This window comes from Pristiophorus japonicus, chromosome 7, assembly GCF_044704955.1.
Source record: "Pristiophorus japonicus isolate sPriJap1 chromosome 7, sPriJap1.hap1, whole genome shotgun sequence".
Taxonomy (NCBI): domain Eukaryota; kingdom Metazoa; phylum Chordata; class Chondrichthyes; family Pristiophoridae; genus Pristiophorus; species Pristiophorus japonicus.
In genome coordinates this window covers 222,490,090-222,509,096 of record NC_091983.1, presented here as the reverse complement: position 1 = coordinate 222,509,096, position 19,007 = coordinate 222,490,090, and the positions used below count along the sequence as shown (strand labels likewise).

The following is a 19,007-nucleotide window of genomic DNA, read 5'->3' as shown; positions in this document are numbered from 1 at the left end:
ATTGCAAGCTGGGTTAGCTGCAGACTTGAGCATTGTGGTGTACGTTTATTGGACCATTGTGAGAGGGAAACTTTCGAGCAGTCTGCGTGTTCCCAGGTCACTGCAAACCAAGGTCATGTTAAAGATTGTAAACGGCAATTAGCAACGTGGCAGATAACATCCGTGACATTGCCTAAAAATTAAACCCAATCCATCTCTTGGATTTCCTTTTCACCCCTCATGTCATTTCCAAAAGAGTAAATGTCCACTCTGCTGATCTGGTGAATGTCTGGTATGTTCAAGGAATACTTTTTTGTAATTGCCTTGACACTCCTGTGTTACAAATGTGCCTTGTCAATGCACAGTTAAAGCTTACCACCATCTGCAGGGGACTGTTGTGCACTTGCAATAAACTGTGACATTCTCCGCATCTGTGATTGAATTTACTTTTTGCTGCCAATTCCACTGAAAGGGAATGTAAGAAAGGTCAAGGATGAGAAAGGACTATACATCACATTGAAGCTCCAATAACTTAACACATCTTGGCACCCAAGAAATCATAACCATTTTTCCCCCCTTGAATACTGTTTTAACTGTTCCAAAATGCTTCACGTACTGTTGTTACTTAGACAAGTATAACAACCAATTAACACACAGCAAGATCCCAACAGTAGCAATGTGGCGAACACACTTGACATGTTAGCTGAGGGAGAAATGTTGGCCAGGACAGCAGTAATATTGTTAATTACGGAGACTGCACAGCATATGACCGTATCCATCTATTCTTGTATCCGAGGTGTTACTTGGCAGGTTGTTCCAAACTCTTATAACTGAGTGAAGACATTCCTCCTGATATATTTTTAATTTATCTTTCCCTAATTCTTATGTATAGTTCAAGTTTTACAATAACTGATGTGTAATTTATAGGGTGGGACACTGCGTTGTGTTGTAGTTTATTTTCTGGAAAAGGTGGACATTGGGAAACTTGCCGGAGGAACAGTGTTCTGCTGGAATAGTGGTGGGACATTAGTTTGTATCAGTGTTTTCCTGCACATTTGAGCTCCCAATCTCAGCTGTGCATCCCTGGGTTGTGCTGAGTGGAGGCCATGTTGCTTCCTTACAAGGCAGAGCAGGAGAGCTGCCATGTGCCACTGTCAGTTCCTTAGCTGGTGACAAGAGAGGAGGTCAGTTGTTGCTGATACCAGGTATACCTCGCATTTCTATCAGGAAAGGATGAACAAGTTGGGTCTCTTCTCTTGAAAAGAGAAGGCTGAGGGGTGACCTAATAGAGGTCTTTCAAATTATGAAAGGTTTTGATAGAGTAGACAGAGTGTGTGTTTCCACTTATGGGGAAGAGAATAACTAGAGGCCATCAATATAAGATAGTCACCAAGAAATCCAATAGGGAATTCAGAAGGACCGTCTTTTCCCAGAGTGGTGAGATTGTGGAACTCGCTACCACGGAGTGGTTGAAGCGAATAGTATAGATGCATTCAAGGGGAGGCTAGATAAACACATGAAGAGAAGAGAATAGAGGGTTATGCTGATAGTTAGATGAGGAAAGACGGGAGGAGGCTCGAGCGCAGCATAAACGCCGGCATGGACTGGTTGGACCGAATGGCCTGTTTCTGTGCTGTATATCTTATGTAACCCTATGGTACCAGCCACGAGGGACCAAGGAAAACGGTGGGAGAAAACGCCTTAAGGAAGTAAGTCGGTGGGAGTGGCAAGGAGGTACAAGGCCAGAAAATACTCTTGGAATTTGGGGGTGGGGTGGAAAGGCAAATAATCTGAGACTGGTGGGAATGTCCGTGAACACCTTTGTTTGGGGGCATGAAGAACGGAAAGTTCCATCATTGGGGGAGGGGGAGAATGAGGAGACAGCTGGGGCTATTGGAAAGACACAGATTAATCAAGGACAGTCAGCACGGATTTGTTAAGCGAAGGTTGTGTCTGACTAACTTGATTGAATTTTTCGAGGCGGTAACCAGGAGGGTCGATGAGGACAGTGCGTATGATGTAGTGTATATGGATTTTAGCAAGGCTTTTGGTAAAGTCCCACATGGTAGACTGGTCACGAAAGTAAAAGCCCATGGGATCCAGGGCAAAGTGGCAAATTGGATCCAAAATTGGCTCAGAGGCAGGAAGTAAAGGGTAATGGTTGATGGGTGTTTTTGTGACTGGAAGGCTGTATCCAGTGGGGTTCTGCAGGGCTCAGTACTAGGTCCCTTGCTTTTTGTGATATATATCAATTACTTGGACCTGAATATAGGGGGTATGATTAAGAAGTTTGCAGATGATACTAAAATCGCCTGTGTGGTCGATAATGAAGAAGGAAGCTGTGGACTGTAGGAAGATATCAATGTACTGGTCAGGTGGGCAGAACAGTGGCAAATGGAATTCAATCCGGATAAATGTGAGGTCTAACAAGGCAAGGGAATACACATTAAATGGTAGGACACTGAGAAGTGTAGAGGAACAAAGGGACCTTGGAGTGCAGGTCCACAGATCCCTGAAGGTAGCAGGACAGGTAGATAAGGTTGTTAAGAAGACATATGGAATACTTGCCTTTATTAGTCAAGGCTTAGAATACAAGAGCAAGGACATTATGCTTGAACTGTATAAAACATTGGTTAGGCTGCAGCTGGAGTACTGTGTGCAGTTCTGGTCACCACATTACATGAAAGATGTGATTGCACTGGAAAGGGTGCAGAGGAGATTTACAAGAATGTTGCCTGGATTGGAGAATTTTGGCTATGAGGAAAGATTGGAGATGGGTCTGTTTTCTTTGGAACAGAGGAGGCTAAAGGGAGACTTGATTGAGGTGTATAAAATTATGAGGGGCCTAGATAGAGTGGATATAAACAACCAGGGGGCATAGATTTTAAAGTAATTGTGTGAGGTATAGAGGAGATATGAGGGGAAATTTCTTTACCTAGAGGGTGGTGGGGGTCTGGAACACTCTGCCTGAAAGGGTGGTAGAGGCAGAAACCCTCGCCACATTTTTTTTTTTTTTAAGTACTTGGATGTGCACTTAGTGTCGTAACCTACAGGGCTACGGACCAAGAGCTGGAAGATGGGATTAGGCTGGATAGCTCTTGGTCGGCCGGCACGGACACGATGGGCTGAAATGGCCTCCTTCATGATTCTATGATGAAGCACTGGGCATGAACAGGTATATGGTCATTTGCCAGTACTGTGGTTCTACAGTTGGCTGTTTCATGGAACCGCAAGGGTTCACAAGACCAACAAAGGTTTCCAGTGGGGAGGGCAACAGCCTCGATCTTCATAAAGGTATTCTAACGTTGGGTTTGGGGAAAGTTCAACTGCAATAAAAGAAAGGTGCAACATCATTAAGGTGGGCAGGAACTCGGGAGGGTCCAGAAAGGGTAACTAATGGGTATACAGGGTATTAAAAATCCTGTTTAAGATGAAAGAAAATTTTGCAAGTTGAATAAACTTACAAAGCTGATTCACGTTCACACATTTAGTTTACAACAAAATCATTAAAATTCAGAGGCTACAACATGGAATCATGACATTTTTCCCAACCAGCCCACATCAGTGTTTACCCTCCATGTGAGCCAATAGTCCTAATCACATTTACTCATTCCTGTTCCCATATCTCTTCATTCCTCTCTTCCATCAGCCACCTATCTGATCTAATCTTGAATGCTGACCTTGTTTCTACCTCGACCATTAATCCTGGAAGTAAATTCCACAGCCTCACAATTCACTGTGAAGAAGCTTCTCTTGCTCCCTGTTCTAAATCTCTTGCATAAATGGCCCTTCAGCTACTGGAAAAAGACATATTTTATCTACCCTGTCCCATCGATTCATAATTTTAAACAGTGCAATTAGATCGGCGTTATTCAAGTGAAACAAATGTCCCAACTTTTCAAGTCTTTCTTCGTATTTATTTCCCACATACCAGGCAACATCCTAATAAGAACATAAGAATTAGGAGCAGGAGTAGACCATACGGCCCCTCGAACCTGCTCTGCCATTCAATAAGATCATGGCTGATCTGATCATGGACTCAACTGCACTTCCCTGCCCGCTCCCCATAGCCATGATCATTCAAAAATCTGCCCATCTCCACCTTAAACATATTCAATGACCCAGCCTCCCTGGAGTACAGAATTCCAAAGATCCACAAACCTCAGAAGAAATTTCTCCTAATTTCCATTTTAAACTATGCCCCCTAGTTCTAGATTCCACCACGAGGGGAAACATCCTCTCTGCATCTACCCTGTCAAACCCCCTCAGAATCTTATACGTTTCAATAAAATCACCTCTCATTCTTCTAAACCCCAATGAGTATAGGCCCAACCTTTCTTCATAAGACAACCCCTTCATCTCTGGGATCAACCGAGTGAACCTTCTCAACTGCCTCCAATGCAAGTATATCCCTCCTTAAATAAGGAGACCAATACTGTATGCAGTACTCCAGGTGTGGTCTCACCAATACCCTGTACAGTTGTAGCAGGACTTCCCTACTTTGATACTCCATCCCCCTTGCAATAAAGAGCAACATTCCATTTGCCTTCTTAGTTACATACTGTACCTGCATACTAACTTTTTGTGTTTCATGTATAAGGACCCCCAGATCCCCCTCTACCTCAGCATTTTGTAATCTCTTCCCATTTAAATAATTTGCTTTTTTATTTTTCCTGCAGAAGTGGATAACCTCACATTTTCCCACATTATATTCCATCTGTCAAATATTTGCCCATTTACTTGGCCTATCTATATCCTTAATGAATCTACATTGTACACAGTTAAAAGCCTCAACATTTTCCTGCAGTGTGGAGCCCAATGCTGTACATAGTACTCTGAGGTCTTATGGTTTTATAAGAACATAAGAACATAAGAATTAGGAACAGGAGTAGGCCATCTAGCCCCTCGAGCCTGCTCCGCCATTCAATAAGATCATGGCTGATCTGGCCGTGGACTCAACTCCACTTACCAGCCCTCTCCCCGGAACCCTTAATTCCCTTATTGGTTAAAAATCTATCTCTCTGTGACTTGAATACATTCAATGAGCTAGCCTCAACTGCTTCCCTGGGCAGAGAATTCCACAGATTCACAACCCTCTGGGAGAAGAAATTCCTTTTCAACTCGGTTTTAAATTGGCTCCCCCGTATTTTGAGGCTGTGCCCCCTAGTTCTAGTCTCCCCGACTAGTAGAAACAACCTCTCTGCCTCTATCTTGTCTATCCCTTTCATTATTTTAAATGTTTCTATAAGATCACCCCTCATCCTTCTGAACTCCGAGTAAAGACCCAGTCTACTCAATCGATCATCATAAGGTAACCCCCTCATCTCCGGAATCAGCCTAGTGAATTGTCTCTGTACCCCCTCCAAAGCCAGTATATCCTTCCTTAAGTAAGGTGACCAAAACTGCACGCAGTACTCCAGGTGCGGCCTTACCAATACCCTATACAGTTGCAGCAGGACCTCCCTGCTTTTGTACTCCATCCCTCTCGCAATGAAGGCCAACATTCCATTCGCCTCCCTGATTACCTGCTGCACCTGAAAACTAACTTTTTGGGATTCATGCACAAGGACCCTCTGCATCTCAGCATGTTGTAATTTCTCCCCATTCAAATAATATTCCCTTTTACTGTTTTTTTTTTTTCCCAAGGTGGATGACCTCACACTTTCCGACATTGTATTCCATCTGCCAAACCTTCGCCCATTTACTTAACCTATCCAAATATCTTTGCATCCTCTCTGTGTCCTCTACACAACCCGCTTTCCCACTAATCTTTGTGTCATCTGCAAATTTTGTTACACTACACTCTGTCCCCTCTTCCAGGTCATCTATGTATATTGTAAACAGTTGTGGTCCCAGCACCGATCCCTGTGGCACACCACTAACCACCGTTTTCCAACCCGAAAAGGACCCATTTATCCCGACTCTTTGCTTTCTGTTCACCAGCCAATTCTCTATCCATGCTAATACATTTCCTCTGACTCCACGTACCTCTATCTTCTGCAGTAACCTTTTGTGTGGCACCTTATCGAATGCCTTTTGGAAATCTAAATACACCACATCCATCGGTACACCTCTATCCACCATGCTCGTTATATCCTCAAAGAATTCTAGTAAATTAGTTAACCGTGATTTCCCCTTCATGAATCCATACTGCGTCTGCTTGATTGCACTATTCCTATCTAGATGTCCCGCTATTTCTTCCTTAATGATAGTTTCAAGCATTTTCCCCACTACAGATGTTAAACTAACCGTCTATAGTTACCTGCCTTTTGTCTGCCCCCTTTTTTTAAACAGAGGCGTTACATTAGCTGTTTTCCAATCCGCTGGTACCTCCCTAGAGTCCAGAGAATTTTGGTAGATTATAACGAATGCATCTGCTATAACTTCCGCCATCTCTTTTAATACCCTGAGATACATTTCATCAGGACCAGGGGACTTGTCTACCTTGAGTCCCATTAGCCTGTCCAGCACTACCCCCCTAGTGATAGTGATTGTCTCAAGGTCCTCCCTTCCCACATTTCCGTGACCAGCAATTTTTGGCATGGATTTTGTGTCTTCCACTGTGAAGTCCGAAGCAAAAAATTATATAGGTTCATCAATACCTTTTGACTTTTATGTTCTTCTCGTGATAATACCTAGAATTCCATTCGTTTTTTTTCAATGATATCACCCTTAGGTTTTGCCTTTAATGTCCTCTATATCTGTATCCTCTATATCTGTACCCTCCAAACCCTCTGCTCTCACAGCACTGAGGCTACTTCCATTCAGAGTATCATTATTGCTGTATTTTTTTTTTCCATCAAAATATATCATCTCACATTGGCATTGAATTCTATTGTCACCTTTTAGCCCATTCCCCTCATCGGTATACCTTAGCAGCTTCGGTTGGTTTTCGAAAGAATTAGATATCACAAATTTTGGAATCATCTGCAAATTATACCACCACATCAGTGAGGCTGATCTCCAAATCATTGTTATACACAGTGATCAGAAATAGTCCCAGAACTCTGAAAAACTGCCCTTAACTGCTACTGTTTTCTCCCTTCTAACCAATTTTTAACCCAGTTTGCTATCCTGCCCCTGAATGCATTCTCTCATTTCCCATGTAACTTGCCAAAGGCTTTCCTAAAGTCCATGTACAGTAAATCCATTGCATCTTGCCCCACATACCATGTTTGTACCTCCTAAAGAATTCTGAGGTTTGTCGAGTACACTCATCCCCTTTGAAATCTGTGCTGTCTACTTCTAACTATTTTCTCTTTAGCTAAATATATGGTAATTTCATCCAAAATTGAAGACACTCAAATTTTCCCTGCCACAAATGTAAAAACTGCAATTACCTTTTAAAAAAAATATGTACAGTATTGGCCACTCTCCAGCCCTCCGATACACATCCCCACTCAGTAGTTCTGAAATATTTCTAGCTTGCCAATTTCCTTCCTCATCTCCCTCCGGGTCTGAAGATGCATCATCTGCAAATTGGCAATTCACTTAACAATTCTCTTTTTTTTTACTGATATACTTGTTCCTTTTGGTGATTTTTGCTGACCTCCTGCACATGCTTGTCTTTAATTATCCCACTCGACCTCTTGTTTTTTCCTATTCACTTTTTTATTTTTTTCATTATTATCCTTATAGGCCTCCTGCTTCAATCTTAATTGGTTTCTAACTTCATTTATTCACGACATCTTAAAACTACTCTCCGTTTCCTTTTTTTAATGGAATTTACTTATTCTGTACCTTTGCAATCTAATTTTTAAAAACATCCAACTCTCGCTGTGCAGTTTTCTTTTTCCACTGCACTTCAGCTAGCTCACCCCTCGTCTTTCTAAAATCTGCCCTACCTTAAGTTGTTCTCGTTTTTGTGCTGACTTTTCCCCCTTTCTAGTTGGAGCTCAAATCTTCTTCTGATTACTACTCCCAAGGTGCACACCCACATTTAGCTCATCTACATGACATATTTCATTACTCATAACCTGATCTAGCAACACCTCCGCCCTTGTAGACTTACTAACAAACTGCTTGATGGAGTACTGAACACAGTTTAGGAATTCCATTTCCTTTTCTCCATTTGCTCCCTCTCTGTCCCAATCAGTAAGTGGATAATTAAAATCTCCCAGAGCAATAATTTTCTACTGGCTCATCTCTCTAATTTGACTACAGATTTCCTCTTCCATTTCCTTCCCACACTTTTGATCTCTGTAATATGCCCCTACTAATATAAAAAGCCCTTTTTAATCTTTGACTCTGTACCCCTTTCTTGTCCACATCAACCTTCTCTACAATATGTATTTCCCCCTTTTACCAATATTACCAAGATGTAGATCTCTCTCCTATCCCTGCTAAATATATTTTACTCTGATATAATCATTTTACATTCTAGTCCAGTTTGCAAGACCGGTTTCTACATGCGATTAGATCTGGATCTTCCTGTGACATAATTGCTTCCAGTTCCCCCGGTTTATTTCCCACACTGCATTGCCATACATTCATTTTAACCTTTCTTGCTCTTTTTAAAAACACTTTTCCCCCATTTTTTTATCTAAGCACTGCCTACCTAGAACATAAGAACAAAAGAAATAGGAACAGGAGTAGGCCATACAGCCCCTCGAGCCTGCTCCGCCATTCAATAAGATCATGGCTGATCCGATCATGGACTCAGCTCCACTTCCCCGCTCGCTCCCCATAACCCCTTATCCTCTTATCGTTTAAGAAACTGTCTAATTCTGTCTTAAATTTATTCAATGACCCAGCTTCCACAGCTCTCTGAGGCAGCGAATTCCACAGATTTACAACCCTCAGAAGAAATTTCTCCTCATCTTTGTTTTAAATGGGCGGCCCCTTATTCTAAGATCGTGCCCTCCAGTTCTAATCTCCTCCCTCAGTGGAAACATCCTCTCTGCATCCATCTTGTCAAGCCCCCTCATAATCTTATACATTTCGATAAGATCACCTCTCATTCTTCTGAATTCCAATGAGTAGAGGCCCAACCTACTCGACCTTTCCTCCATAAGTCAACCCCCTCATCCCCGGAATCAACCTAGTGAACCTTCTCTGAACTGCCTCCAAAGCAAGTATATCTTTTTCATAAATATGGAAACCAAAACTGCACGCAGTATTCCAGGTGTGGCCTCACCAATACCTTATATAGCTGTAGCCAAGACTTCACTGCTTTTATACTCCATCCCCTTTGCAATACAGGCCATTTGGTGTTATCCCCATTTATGCACAGTCTATTTGATTTTATTGCTCTACTCTGCATCACTCTTGCTAAATTGTTTTCTCTCCAGCCCTATTATAACAACACTTTTAGAATAGAAAAATCACATGGGGTCGGACTTGTATTTTGAGATGTAATGTGACCCACTCAGCGATTTTAATATGTACTACGTATAGTGCATGCTATATAGATATTAAAACTCTTCTGCAGGGTACGTACTTAGCCCAACAACCTTACTTCTTGTTGTCATGATTTTTAGTTTTGCATAGAATTTACAGCGCACACATTTATGCTCCACACGAGCCTCTTCCAACCTTACTTCATCTTGCCCTATCTATATTCTATTCCTTTCTGCCTCATGTACTTATCTACCTTCCGCTTAAATACATCCATGCTGTTCACTTCAGTCAGTCCATGTGGTTGTGAGTTCCTCCACCTCACATTTGGCAACATTTCCCATTCAAATTTGCTATGTCAATTGTCACATTCTGGTTACAGGCTCTGGCCACCAGGTGGCTCTTTAGAGCGAACTTCTGAGGCGCTTTCATCTATCACCATCTTCCATATAAAGAAGCTTGCATTGATCAATTGGCTATGGGTAACACCAGTGGTAATATGTAATTCTAACATCTCTTACTGTATTTGTTTACAGGGCTTCTGTTCATGGTTGACAGCCATCTTTAGAATAAAGTGAGTATTTCCATCTTTTTCAAATAATTTGGCAGTATAATTTATACTGTGATGCATTTTGAAGTCGAAGTTGTTAAAGCCCAGTAATTATGCAAACGCCCCATGACCTGGCGTCCTGTTGTCATTAACTTAAGAAAATAATTTAAGTTTTACCACATTATCAACTCCTGATGTTACAAGAAGAAACCAAAGTTTTTCACATTCCTTGGGTTATTTTCTGTATCCCTGCCATGTCCCATTTTGTATATCTATGTACTCCTCGTTTAATGTTGGATCTTACAATGTTAATGCAGCAACATTTATGCTGGAGTGTATTGCAGGGGATTTAATCGCAATTAAGCATGGGTCTCTGAATCAGTAAAACCATTGTATGGTCAGTATTGTGGTTTACAATGATCACTTTGCCTCCTGTATTGCTAATTCAAACTTTTCTGTATGGAGGATCCCTCTGCAAATTGATGCATGCTTCCAAGCGACTCTTATATTGACACCTTCAACCCTCCTGGGCACTCCTGCAGATATTGACACCCTCCTAGGACCCTATGTATCCTATCTTGATGTGGAGTGTATCAGCTATCTAAAAAATAAGCTCTGCTATTATATAAAACCTATTTAATTAGCTGCACCAGAATTAAGTTGCCAGTAAGTCAGCAAATATAATTGCAGAAATCTGGTATTGAGAGAAATCAGTTGACTATGATGACCCTCTCCATTTGAAAACCTACACACTGGAGTGTAGTTAATTTAGGAGTTATTCCACTCTCATCATCCGTATATTATTATTGTTACTTAACCGCGATGACTCATACCCTGAAATCCTCAATGAATTTATCTTCACCCAACATTTTTATCTATCTATCATTGTAGGCATCTTCCAATATTTGGGATGGCGAAAAGGCATACAATCGATTGAGCGTTGCAATTGGTTTTAGAACATAAGAACATAAAGAAATAGGAGCAGGAGTAGGCTATACGGCCCCTCGAGCCTGTTCCGCCATTTAATAAGATCATGGCTGATCCAATCATGGACTCTGCTCCACTTCCCTGCCGGCTCCACATAACCCCTTATCCCCTTATTGTTTAAGAAACTGTCTATTTCGATGTCTTAAATTTATTCAATGTTCCAGCTTCCACAGCTCTCTGAGGCAGCGAATTCCACAGATTTACAATCTTAAGAAATTTCTCCTCATCTCTGTTTTAAATGGGCGGCACCTTATTCTAAGATCATGCCCTCTAGTTCTAGTCTCCCCCATCAGTAGAAACTTCCTCTCCACATCAATCTTGTACGTTTCAATAAGATCGCGCCTCATTCTTCTGAATTCCAATGAGTAGAGACCCAACCTACTCAACCTTTCCTCATCAGTCAACCCGCTCATCCCCGGAATCAACCTAGTGATTCTGAACTGCCTCCAAAGTAAGTATATCCTTTCGTAAATATGGAAACCAAAACTGCATGCAGTATTCCAAGTGTGGCCTCACCTTATATAGCTGTAGCAAGACTTCCCTGCTTTTATACTCCATCCCCTTTGCAATAAAGGCCAAGATACCATTGGCCTTCCTGATCACTTACTGTACCTGCATACTATTCTTTTGTGTTTCATGCACAAGTACACCAGGTCCCGCTGTACTGCGGCACTTTGCAATCTTTCTCCATTTAAATAATAACTTGCTCTTTGATTTTATTTCTGCCAAAGTGCATGACCTCACACTTTCCAATATTATACTCCATCTGCCAAATTCTTGCCCACTCACTTAGCCTGTCTTTCCTTTTGCAGATTTTTTATGTTCTCCTCACACATTGCTTTTCCTCTCATCTCTATCGTTAGCAAACTTGGCTACGTTACACTTAGTCCCTTCTTCCAAGTCGTTAATATAGATTGTAAATAGTTGGTGTCCCAGCACTGATCCCTGCGACACCCCACTGGTTACTGATTGCCAACCCGAGAATGAACCATTTATCCCAACTCTCTGTTCTCTGTTAGTTAGCCAATCCTCTATCCATGTTAATATATTACCCCCAACCCTGTGAACTTTTATCTTGTGCAGTAACCTTTTATGTGGCACCTTGTCAAATGCCTTCTGGTAGTCCAATTACACCACATCCACTGGTTCTCCTTTATCCACCCTGCTTGTTACATCCTCAAAGAATTCCAGCAAATTTGTCAAACATGACTTCCCCTTCATAAATCCATACTGACTCTGCCTGACTGAATTTTGCTTTTCCAAATGTCCTGCTACTGTTTTAATAATGGACTCCCAACATTTTCCAAACCACAGATGTTAGGCTAACTGGTCTATAGTTTCCTGCTTTTTGTCTGCCTCCTTTTTTAAATAGGGGCGTTACATTTGCGGTTTTCTGATCTGCTAGGACCGCCCCAGATTCCAGGGAATTTTCGTAAATTACAACCAATGCATTCACAATCCCTGCAATTACTTGTCAAGACCTGAGGATGCAAGCCATCAGGTCCAGGGGATTTATCTGCCTTTAGTCCCATTATCTTACTGAGTACCACCTCCTTAGTGATTGTGATTGTGTTAAGTTCTTCTCCCCGCTATAGCCTCTTGACTATCCACTGTCGGGATATTGTTAGTGTCCTCTACCGTAAAGACCGATACAAAATATTTGTTCAGAGTTTCTGCCATCTCCATGTTTCCCATTGCTAATTCCCCGGTCTCGTCCTCGAAGGGACCAACATTTACTTTAGCCACCCTTTTCCTTTTTTATATACCTATAGAAACTCTTGCTATCTGTTTTTATATTTTGTGCTAGTTTACTTTTAGTCTATCTTCCCTTTCTTAATCTTTTTTTTTAGTCGTTCTATGCTGGCTTTTAAAAGCTTCCCAGTCTTCTGTCCTCCCACTAGTTTTGGCCACTTTGTATGCCCTTGTTTTTAATTGGATGCCGTCCTTTATTTGTTTAGTTAGCCACGGATGGCTATCTTTTCTCTTACATCCTTTCCTCCTCACTGGAATATATTTTTCTTGAGATCTCCTTAAATGTACACCACTGTTCATCAGCCGTCCTGCACTTTAATCTATTTTCCCAGTCCACTTTAGCCAACTCTGCCCTCATATCTTCATAGTCTCCTTTATTTAAGCTTAGTACGCTGGTTAGAGATCCAACTTTCTCACCCTCCATCTGAATTTGAAACTCAATCATGCTATGATCACTCATTCCGAGGGGATCCTTTACTAGGAGACTGTTTATTAATCCTGTCTCATCTAAGATAGCCTGCCCCCTGGTTGGTTCTGTTACATACTGTTCAAGGAACCCGTACCTTACGCACTCTATGAACTCCTCCTCGGCTACCCTGACCAATTTGATTTGTCCAATCTATATGGAGGTTAACATCACCCATGATTATTGCTGTTCCCTTTTGACAAGCCCCCACTATTTCCTGGTTTAAACTCCAACCAACAGAGTTGCTACTGTTAGGGGGCCTATAGACTGCACCCACCAGTGACTTTTTCCCCTTATTATTCCTTATCTCCACCCAAACTGTTTCAACACCCTTATCATTTGAGCCAATATCGTTTCTTACTATTGCAGTGATTCCATCCTTTATCAATAGAGCTACCCCACCTCCTTTTCCTTTCTGTCTGTCCTTCCGGATTGTCAAGTACCCCTGAATATTTAATTCCCAGTCCTGGTCACCTTGCAACCACGTCTCTAATGGCTATCAGATCATACCCATTTGTCTCAATTTGTGCCGTCAACTCATCTATTTTGTTACAAATGCTATGTGCATTTGGACAAATTGCCTCTAAGTTTGATTTTTTTTTTTACCCTTTTTTCCTGCTCGTTTCCTTTCTCCTTCAAACTCACTTTATTTTTGCTTTCCAATTTCAGCTTTACTCCCCTCCCTACTGAATCTATTTTCAGGTTCCCACCCCCCTGCCAAGCTAGTTTAAACATTCCCCAACAGCACTAGCAAACCCCGCCCCCCCCCCTCCGACGAGGATACTGGTCCCGGCTCTGTTGAGCTGCAACCCGTCCGGCTTGTACAGGTCCCACCTCCCCCAGAAGCGGTCCCAATGCCTCAGGAAACTAAAGCCCTCCCGCCTGCACCATCTCTCCAACCACATATTCATCTGCTCTATCCTCCTAGTTCTGTATTCACTAGCTCGTGGCACTGGGAGTAATCTGGAGATTACTACCTTTTGAGGTCCTGCTTTTTAATCTCGCTCCTAGCTCTGTAAACTCTGCCTGCAGGACCTCGTCCCTCTTCCTACCTATGCCATTGGTACCGATGTGGATCACGATCTCTGGCTGTTCACACTCTTCCCCCCAGAATGCCCTGCAGCCGCTCAGTGACATCCTTGACCCTGGTACCAGGGAGGCAACATACCATCCTGGAGTCACGTCTGCGGCTGCAGAAACACCTGTCTGCTCCCCTGACTATTGAATCCCCTACCACTATAGCTCTTCCATTCTTCTTTCACCCACTGCCCCCCCCCCCCACCCCTCCGGTGCAGCTGAGCCACCCATGGTGCCATAGACTTGGCTCTGGCTGCACTCCCCAGAGCCACCAACGCCCCCAGCAGTACTCAGAACAGAGTACTGGTTGAAGAGCGAGATGGACTCGGTGGACTCCTGCATTACCTGCCTAGTCCTCCTCTTCTGTCTGGCGGTCACCTACTCCCTCTTTGCCTGCACACTCTTAAGCTGTGGGGTGACTACCTCCTGAAACGTGCTATCCACATTACTCTCAGTCTCGCGGATGCACTGCAGTGACCCCAGCTGACGCTCAAGCTCCAAAACACGGAGCTCGAGTTGGTGCAGCTGGAGACACCTCCTGCACATGTGGTCGCCCCGGCTGCGCGGAGCATCTGGGACTTCCTATATGCCACAGGATGTGCAACCCAAGGGACTGAGCTGCCCTGCCATCCCTCTAGTTATCGCTCGCAAGTCATAGCTGTGCTTTTTTTTGAATGCGTAGACAGGGATCCATACCTGCTAATAATAGTCAGCCTTTCCCGAGCTGTTTTGTGTAGGACAAGTGGTGCAAGCCTGAACGAACACCTGTGACCGCTGCAATTAGTTTTTTTATTTAGTGCCTTTCATCGAATGTCCAAAGCCCTTCATATCAAGGGCAGTGGAAACTGAGCAGGAAATAGGAGAGGTTAAGTGAGGTGATAAAGTATAGTGGGTTTTAAAAGCAGTGCGGAAGGCCAAAGATTAAGAGATTTGAGAAGTTGAGGGGTGTGGGGCGTGATGCCTGAAAACCATGGTAGCCCAGGACGTCCGACCCCTATAGCTAAAAGCAGGACCACTATCTTTGCTTTCCAAATTAATCTGGCTGTTTTTTCCCGGTCCTACATAACTGGCTTGCAGCAAACTTCAGATCTGCATCTCTCTAATGGTGTACTGTTATTTGAACGTGTAATTCTTTAGGAACAGCAGTCGTCCATTCAGCCCCTCGAGTCTTTTTCGTCATTATTCGATCACAGCTGATCTGTACCTCAAACTTCATTTGCCTGCCTTTAATTCATATCCCATGACGCCCTTCCCTAATAAAAGTTTTGTCATTCTCCGTCTTGAACGCTCCAGTTGTCCCAGCATCCACAGCCTTTTGGGGGATCGAGCTCCACACTTCCGTTACCCTTTCTTTGGAAAAGTGCTTCCTGATTTCACTCCTGAATGACATTGCTCTAATTTTAAAATCATGACTCCTCCCTGTTCTGGATTCCCCCACCAGAGAAAATAGCTTCTCTGTTAGAACTATCAGACCCTTTTATCATTATAAAATCTCTGCAATTATATATTTGAGTAGACTAGGTCTGTTAGAGTTTAGAAGAATGAGAGGTGATCTCATTAAAACATAGAAAAGTCTTACCGGGCTTGACAGGGTACATAAGAAGTAGGATAAGGCCATTGGCCTACTCCTGCTCCTATTTCTTATGCACCCTGCTCCGCCTTTCAATAAGATCATGGCTGATCTGATCATGGACTCAACTCCACTTCCCCACCTGCTCCCCTTAATCCTCGACTCCCTTATCGTTCAAAAATCTGTCTCTTTCCGCCTTAAATATATTCAATGAACCAGCCTCCACAGCGCTCTCGGGTAGAGAATTCCAAAGATTCATGACCCTCTAAGAGAAGACATTCCTCCTCACTTCCATTTTAAATCGGAGGCCTCTTATTCTGAAACTATGCCCCCTAGTTCTAGATTCCACTACAAGAGGAAACATCCTCTCTGCATCTACTCTGCCAAACCCCCTCAGAATCTTACATGTTTCAATAAGGTCACCTCTCATTCTCCTAAACGCTAATGAGTATAGGCCCAACCTGCTCAACCTTTCTTCATAAGACAATCCCTTCATCTCAGGAATCAACCTAGGGAACCTTCTATGAACTGCCTCCATTGCAAGTATATCCCTCCTTATATATGGAGACCAAAACTGTAAGCAGTACTCCAGGTACTCACCAATACCCTGTACAGTTGTAGCAGGACTTCCCTACTTTTATACTCCATCCCCCTTGCAATAAAGGCCAACGTTCCATTTGCCTTCCTAATTACTTGCTGTACCTGCATACTAACGGTTTGTGTTTCATGTACAAGGACCCCCAGATCCCTCTGTACCGCAGCATTTTATAATCTCTCCCCATTTAAATAATTTTGCTTTTTTATTTTTCCTACCAAAGTGGATAACCCCTCATTTTCCCACATTATACTCCATCTGCCAAATTTTTGCCCACTCACTTAACCTATCTGTATCCCTGTAGATGCAGGGAGGATGTTTCCCCTGGTTGGGGAGTATAGAACCAGGGGTCACAGACTCGGAATAAGGGGTCGGCCATTTAGGACTGAGATGAGGCAACATTTCTTCACTCAGAGGGTTGTGAACTTTGGAATTATCTACCCCCAGAGGGCTGTGAAGGTTCAGTCTCTGAGTATATTCAAGACCGAGATAGAGATATTTGGATATTAAGGGAATCAAGGGATATGGGGATAGTGCAGACAAGTGGAGTTGAGGTAGAAGATCAGCCATGATCTCATTGAATGGCGGAGCAGGATCGAGGGGCTGAATGGCCTACTCCTCCTATTTCTTGTGTGCTTGTGCCTCCTGCAGTATCTAATCAATTGCTGTCGGTCACATTCAACAGTAGTCTATAAATCAGAATAAACTGTTTCCAGTGGAGCTTTTTTAAACTGCAATTCATCAGAGCAGCCACATAACTCAATGTTAAGTGGTAGATAATGAAGTTATTGAATTAAATATTTGATTTGAAATTGAAGATGATTGCTTAACTAGCAAAGTCACAAGCGAGGTGTGCAGCTTCCTTTGATTTTTTAAAAAATATATAACTTGATGTGTTGTACATTTTTTTACCCTCTACTGCAATCTCCCCCAGTGCATACCTGGCATTTACATTTCAGCTCTCAGACACCATTTACTCCTCATGATTCACAGCCACTCTTTTTCAGGTACTTTTTTTCCCCAACCAAGCTACTGATCCCCTGCTAGTGTTGCTCTAAAGCCATGTCCTAGGAAAAACATAGAAACGTAGAAAATAGGTGCAGGAGTAGGCCATTCGAGCCTGCACCACCATTCAATAAGATCATGGCTGATCATTCCCTCAGTACCCCTTTCCTGCTTTCTCTCCATACCCCTTGATCCCTTTAGCCGTAAGGGCCATATCTAACTCCCTCTTGAATATATCCAATGAACTGGCCTCAACAAATCTCTGCGGTAGGGAATTCCACAGGTTAACAACTCTCTGAGGTGAGTGAAGAAGTTTCTCCTTATTTCAGTCCTAAATGACTTATCCCTTATCCTTAGACTGTGACCCCTGGTTCTGGACTTCCCCAACATCGGGAACATTCTTCCTGCATCTAACCTGTCCAGTCCCGTCAGAATTTTATATGTTTCTGTGAGATCCCCTCTCATCCTTCTAAACTCCAGTGAATAAAGGCCCAGTTGATCCAGTCTCTCCTTATACATCAGTCCTGCCATCCCGGGAATCAGTCTGGTGAACCTTCGCTGCGCTGCACTCAATAGCAAGAACGTCCCTCCTCAGATTAGGAGGCCAAAACTGAACACAAAATTCCAGGTGAGGCCTCACCAAGGCCCTGTACAACTGCAGTAAGACCTCCCTGCTCCTATACTCAAATCCCCTAGCTGTGAAGGCCAACATACCATTTGCCGCCTTCACTGCCTTCTGTACCTGCATGCCAACTTTCAATGACTGATGTACCATGACACCCAGGTCTCGTTACACCTCCCCTTTTTAATCTGCCACCATTCAGATAATCTGCCTTTCTGTTTTTGCCACCAAAGTGGATAACCCCTCATTTATCCACATTATACTGCATCTGCCATGCATTTGCCCACTCACCTAACCTGTCCAAGTCACCCTGCAGCCTCTTAGCATCTTCCTCACAGTTCACACCGCCACCCAGCTTAGTGTCATCTGCAAACTTGGAGATATTACACGCGATTCCTTCATCTAAATCATTGATGTATATTGCAAATAGCTGGGGTCCCAGCATGGAACCCTGCATCACTGCCTGCCATTCTGAAAAGGACCCATTTATCCTGACTTTCTGCTTCCTGTCTGCCAACCAGTTCTCTATCCACATCAGTACATTACCCCCAATAACATGTGCTTTAATTTTGCCCACCAATCTCTTGTGTGGGACCTTGTCAAAAGCCTTTTGAAAGTCCAAATACACCACATCCCTTGTCCACTCTACTAGTTACATCCTCAAAAAAATTCTAGAAGATTTGTCAAGCATGATTTCCCTTTCATAAATCCTTGCTGACTTGGACCGATCCTGTCACTGCTTTCCAAATGCGCTGCTATTGCATCTTTAATAATTGATTCCAACATTTTCCCCACTACTGATGTCAGGCTAACCGGTCTATAATTGCCTGTTTTCTCTCCCTTTTTTAAAAAGTGGTGTTACATTAGCTACCCTCCAGTACATAGGAACTGATCCAGAGTCGATAGACTGTTGGAAAATGATCACCAATGCATCCATTATTTCTATGGCCACTCCCTTAAGTACTCTGGGATGCAGACTATCAGACCCTGGGGATTTATCAGCCTTCAATCCCATCAATTTCCCTAACATGATTTCCTTCAGTTCCTCCTTCTCACTAGACCCTCGGT

The 19,007-nt window shown here is 43.0% G+C and overlaps 2 protein-coding genes across 7 annotated transcripts in view; one reads left to right on the top strand and one right to left on the bottom strand.

The window, feature by feature from the left end:
• The window catches only part of LOC139267477 (CSC1-like protein 2), a 297,646-nt gene that overhangs the window by 192,696 nt on the left and 85,943 nt on the right, over positions 1-19,007 (top strand). For all 6 annotated transcript variants that reach the window (XM_070885844.1, XM_070885847.1, XM_070885848.1 and 3 more), the window contains one exon: positions 9,852-9,889. In XM_070885844.1, coding sequence (XP_070741945.1) covers positions 9,852-9,889 — 38 coding nt within the window. The remainder of the gene's footprint in view (positions 1-9,851; positions 9,890-19,007) is intronic.
• Positions 1-19,007, bottom strand: part of mrpl14 (mitochondrial ribosomal protein L14) — a 271,243-nt gene that overhangs the window by 206,621 nt on the left and 45,615 nt on the right. The window lies entirely within an intron of this gene.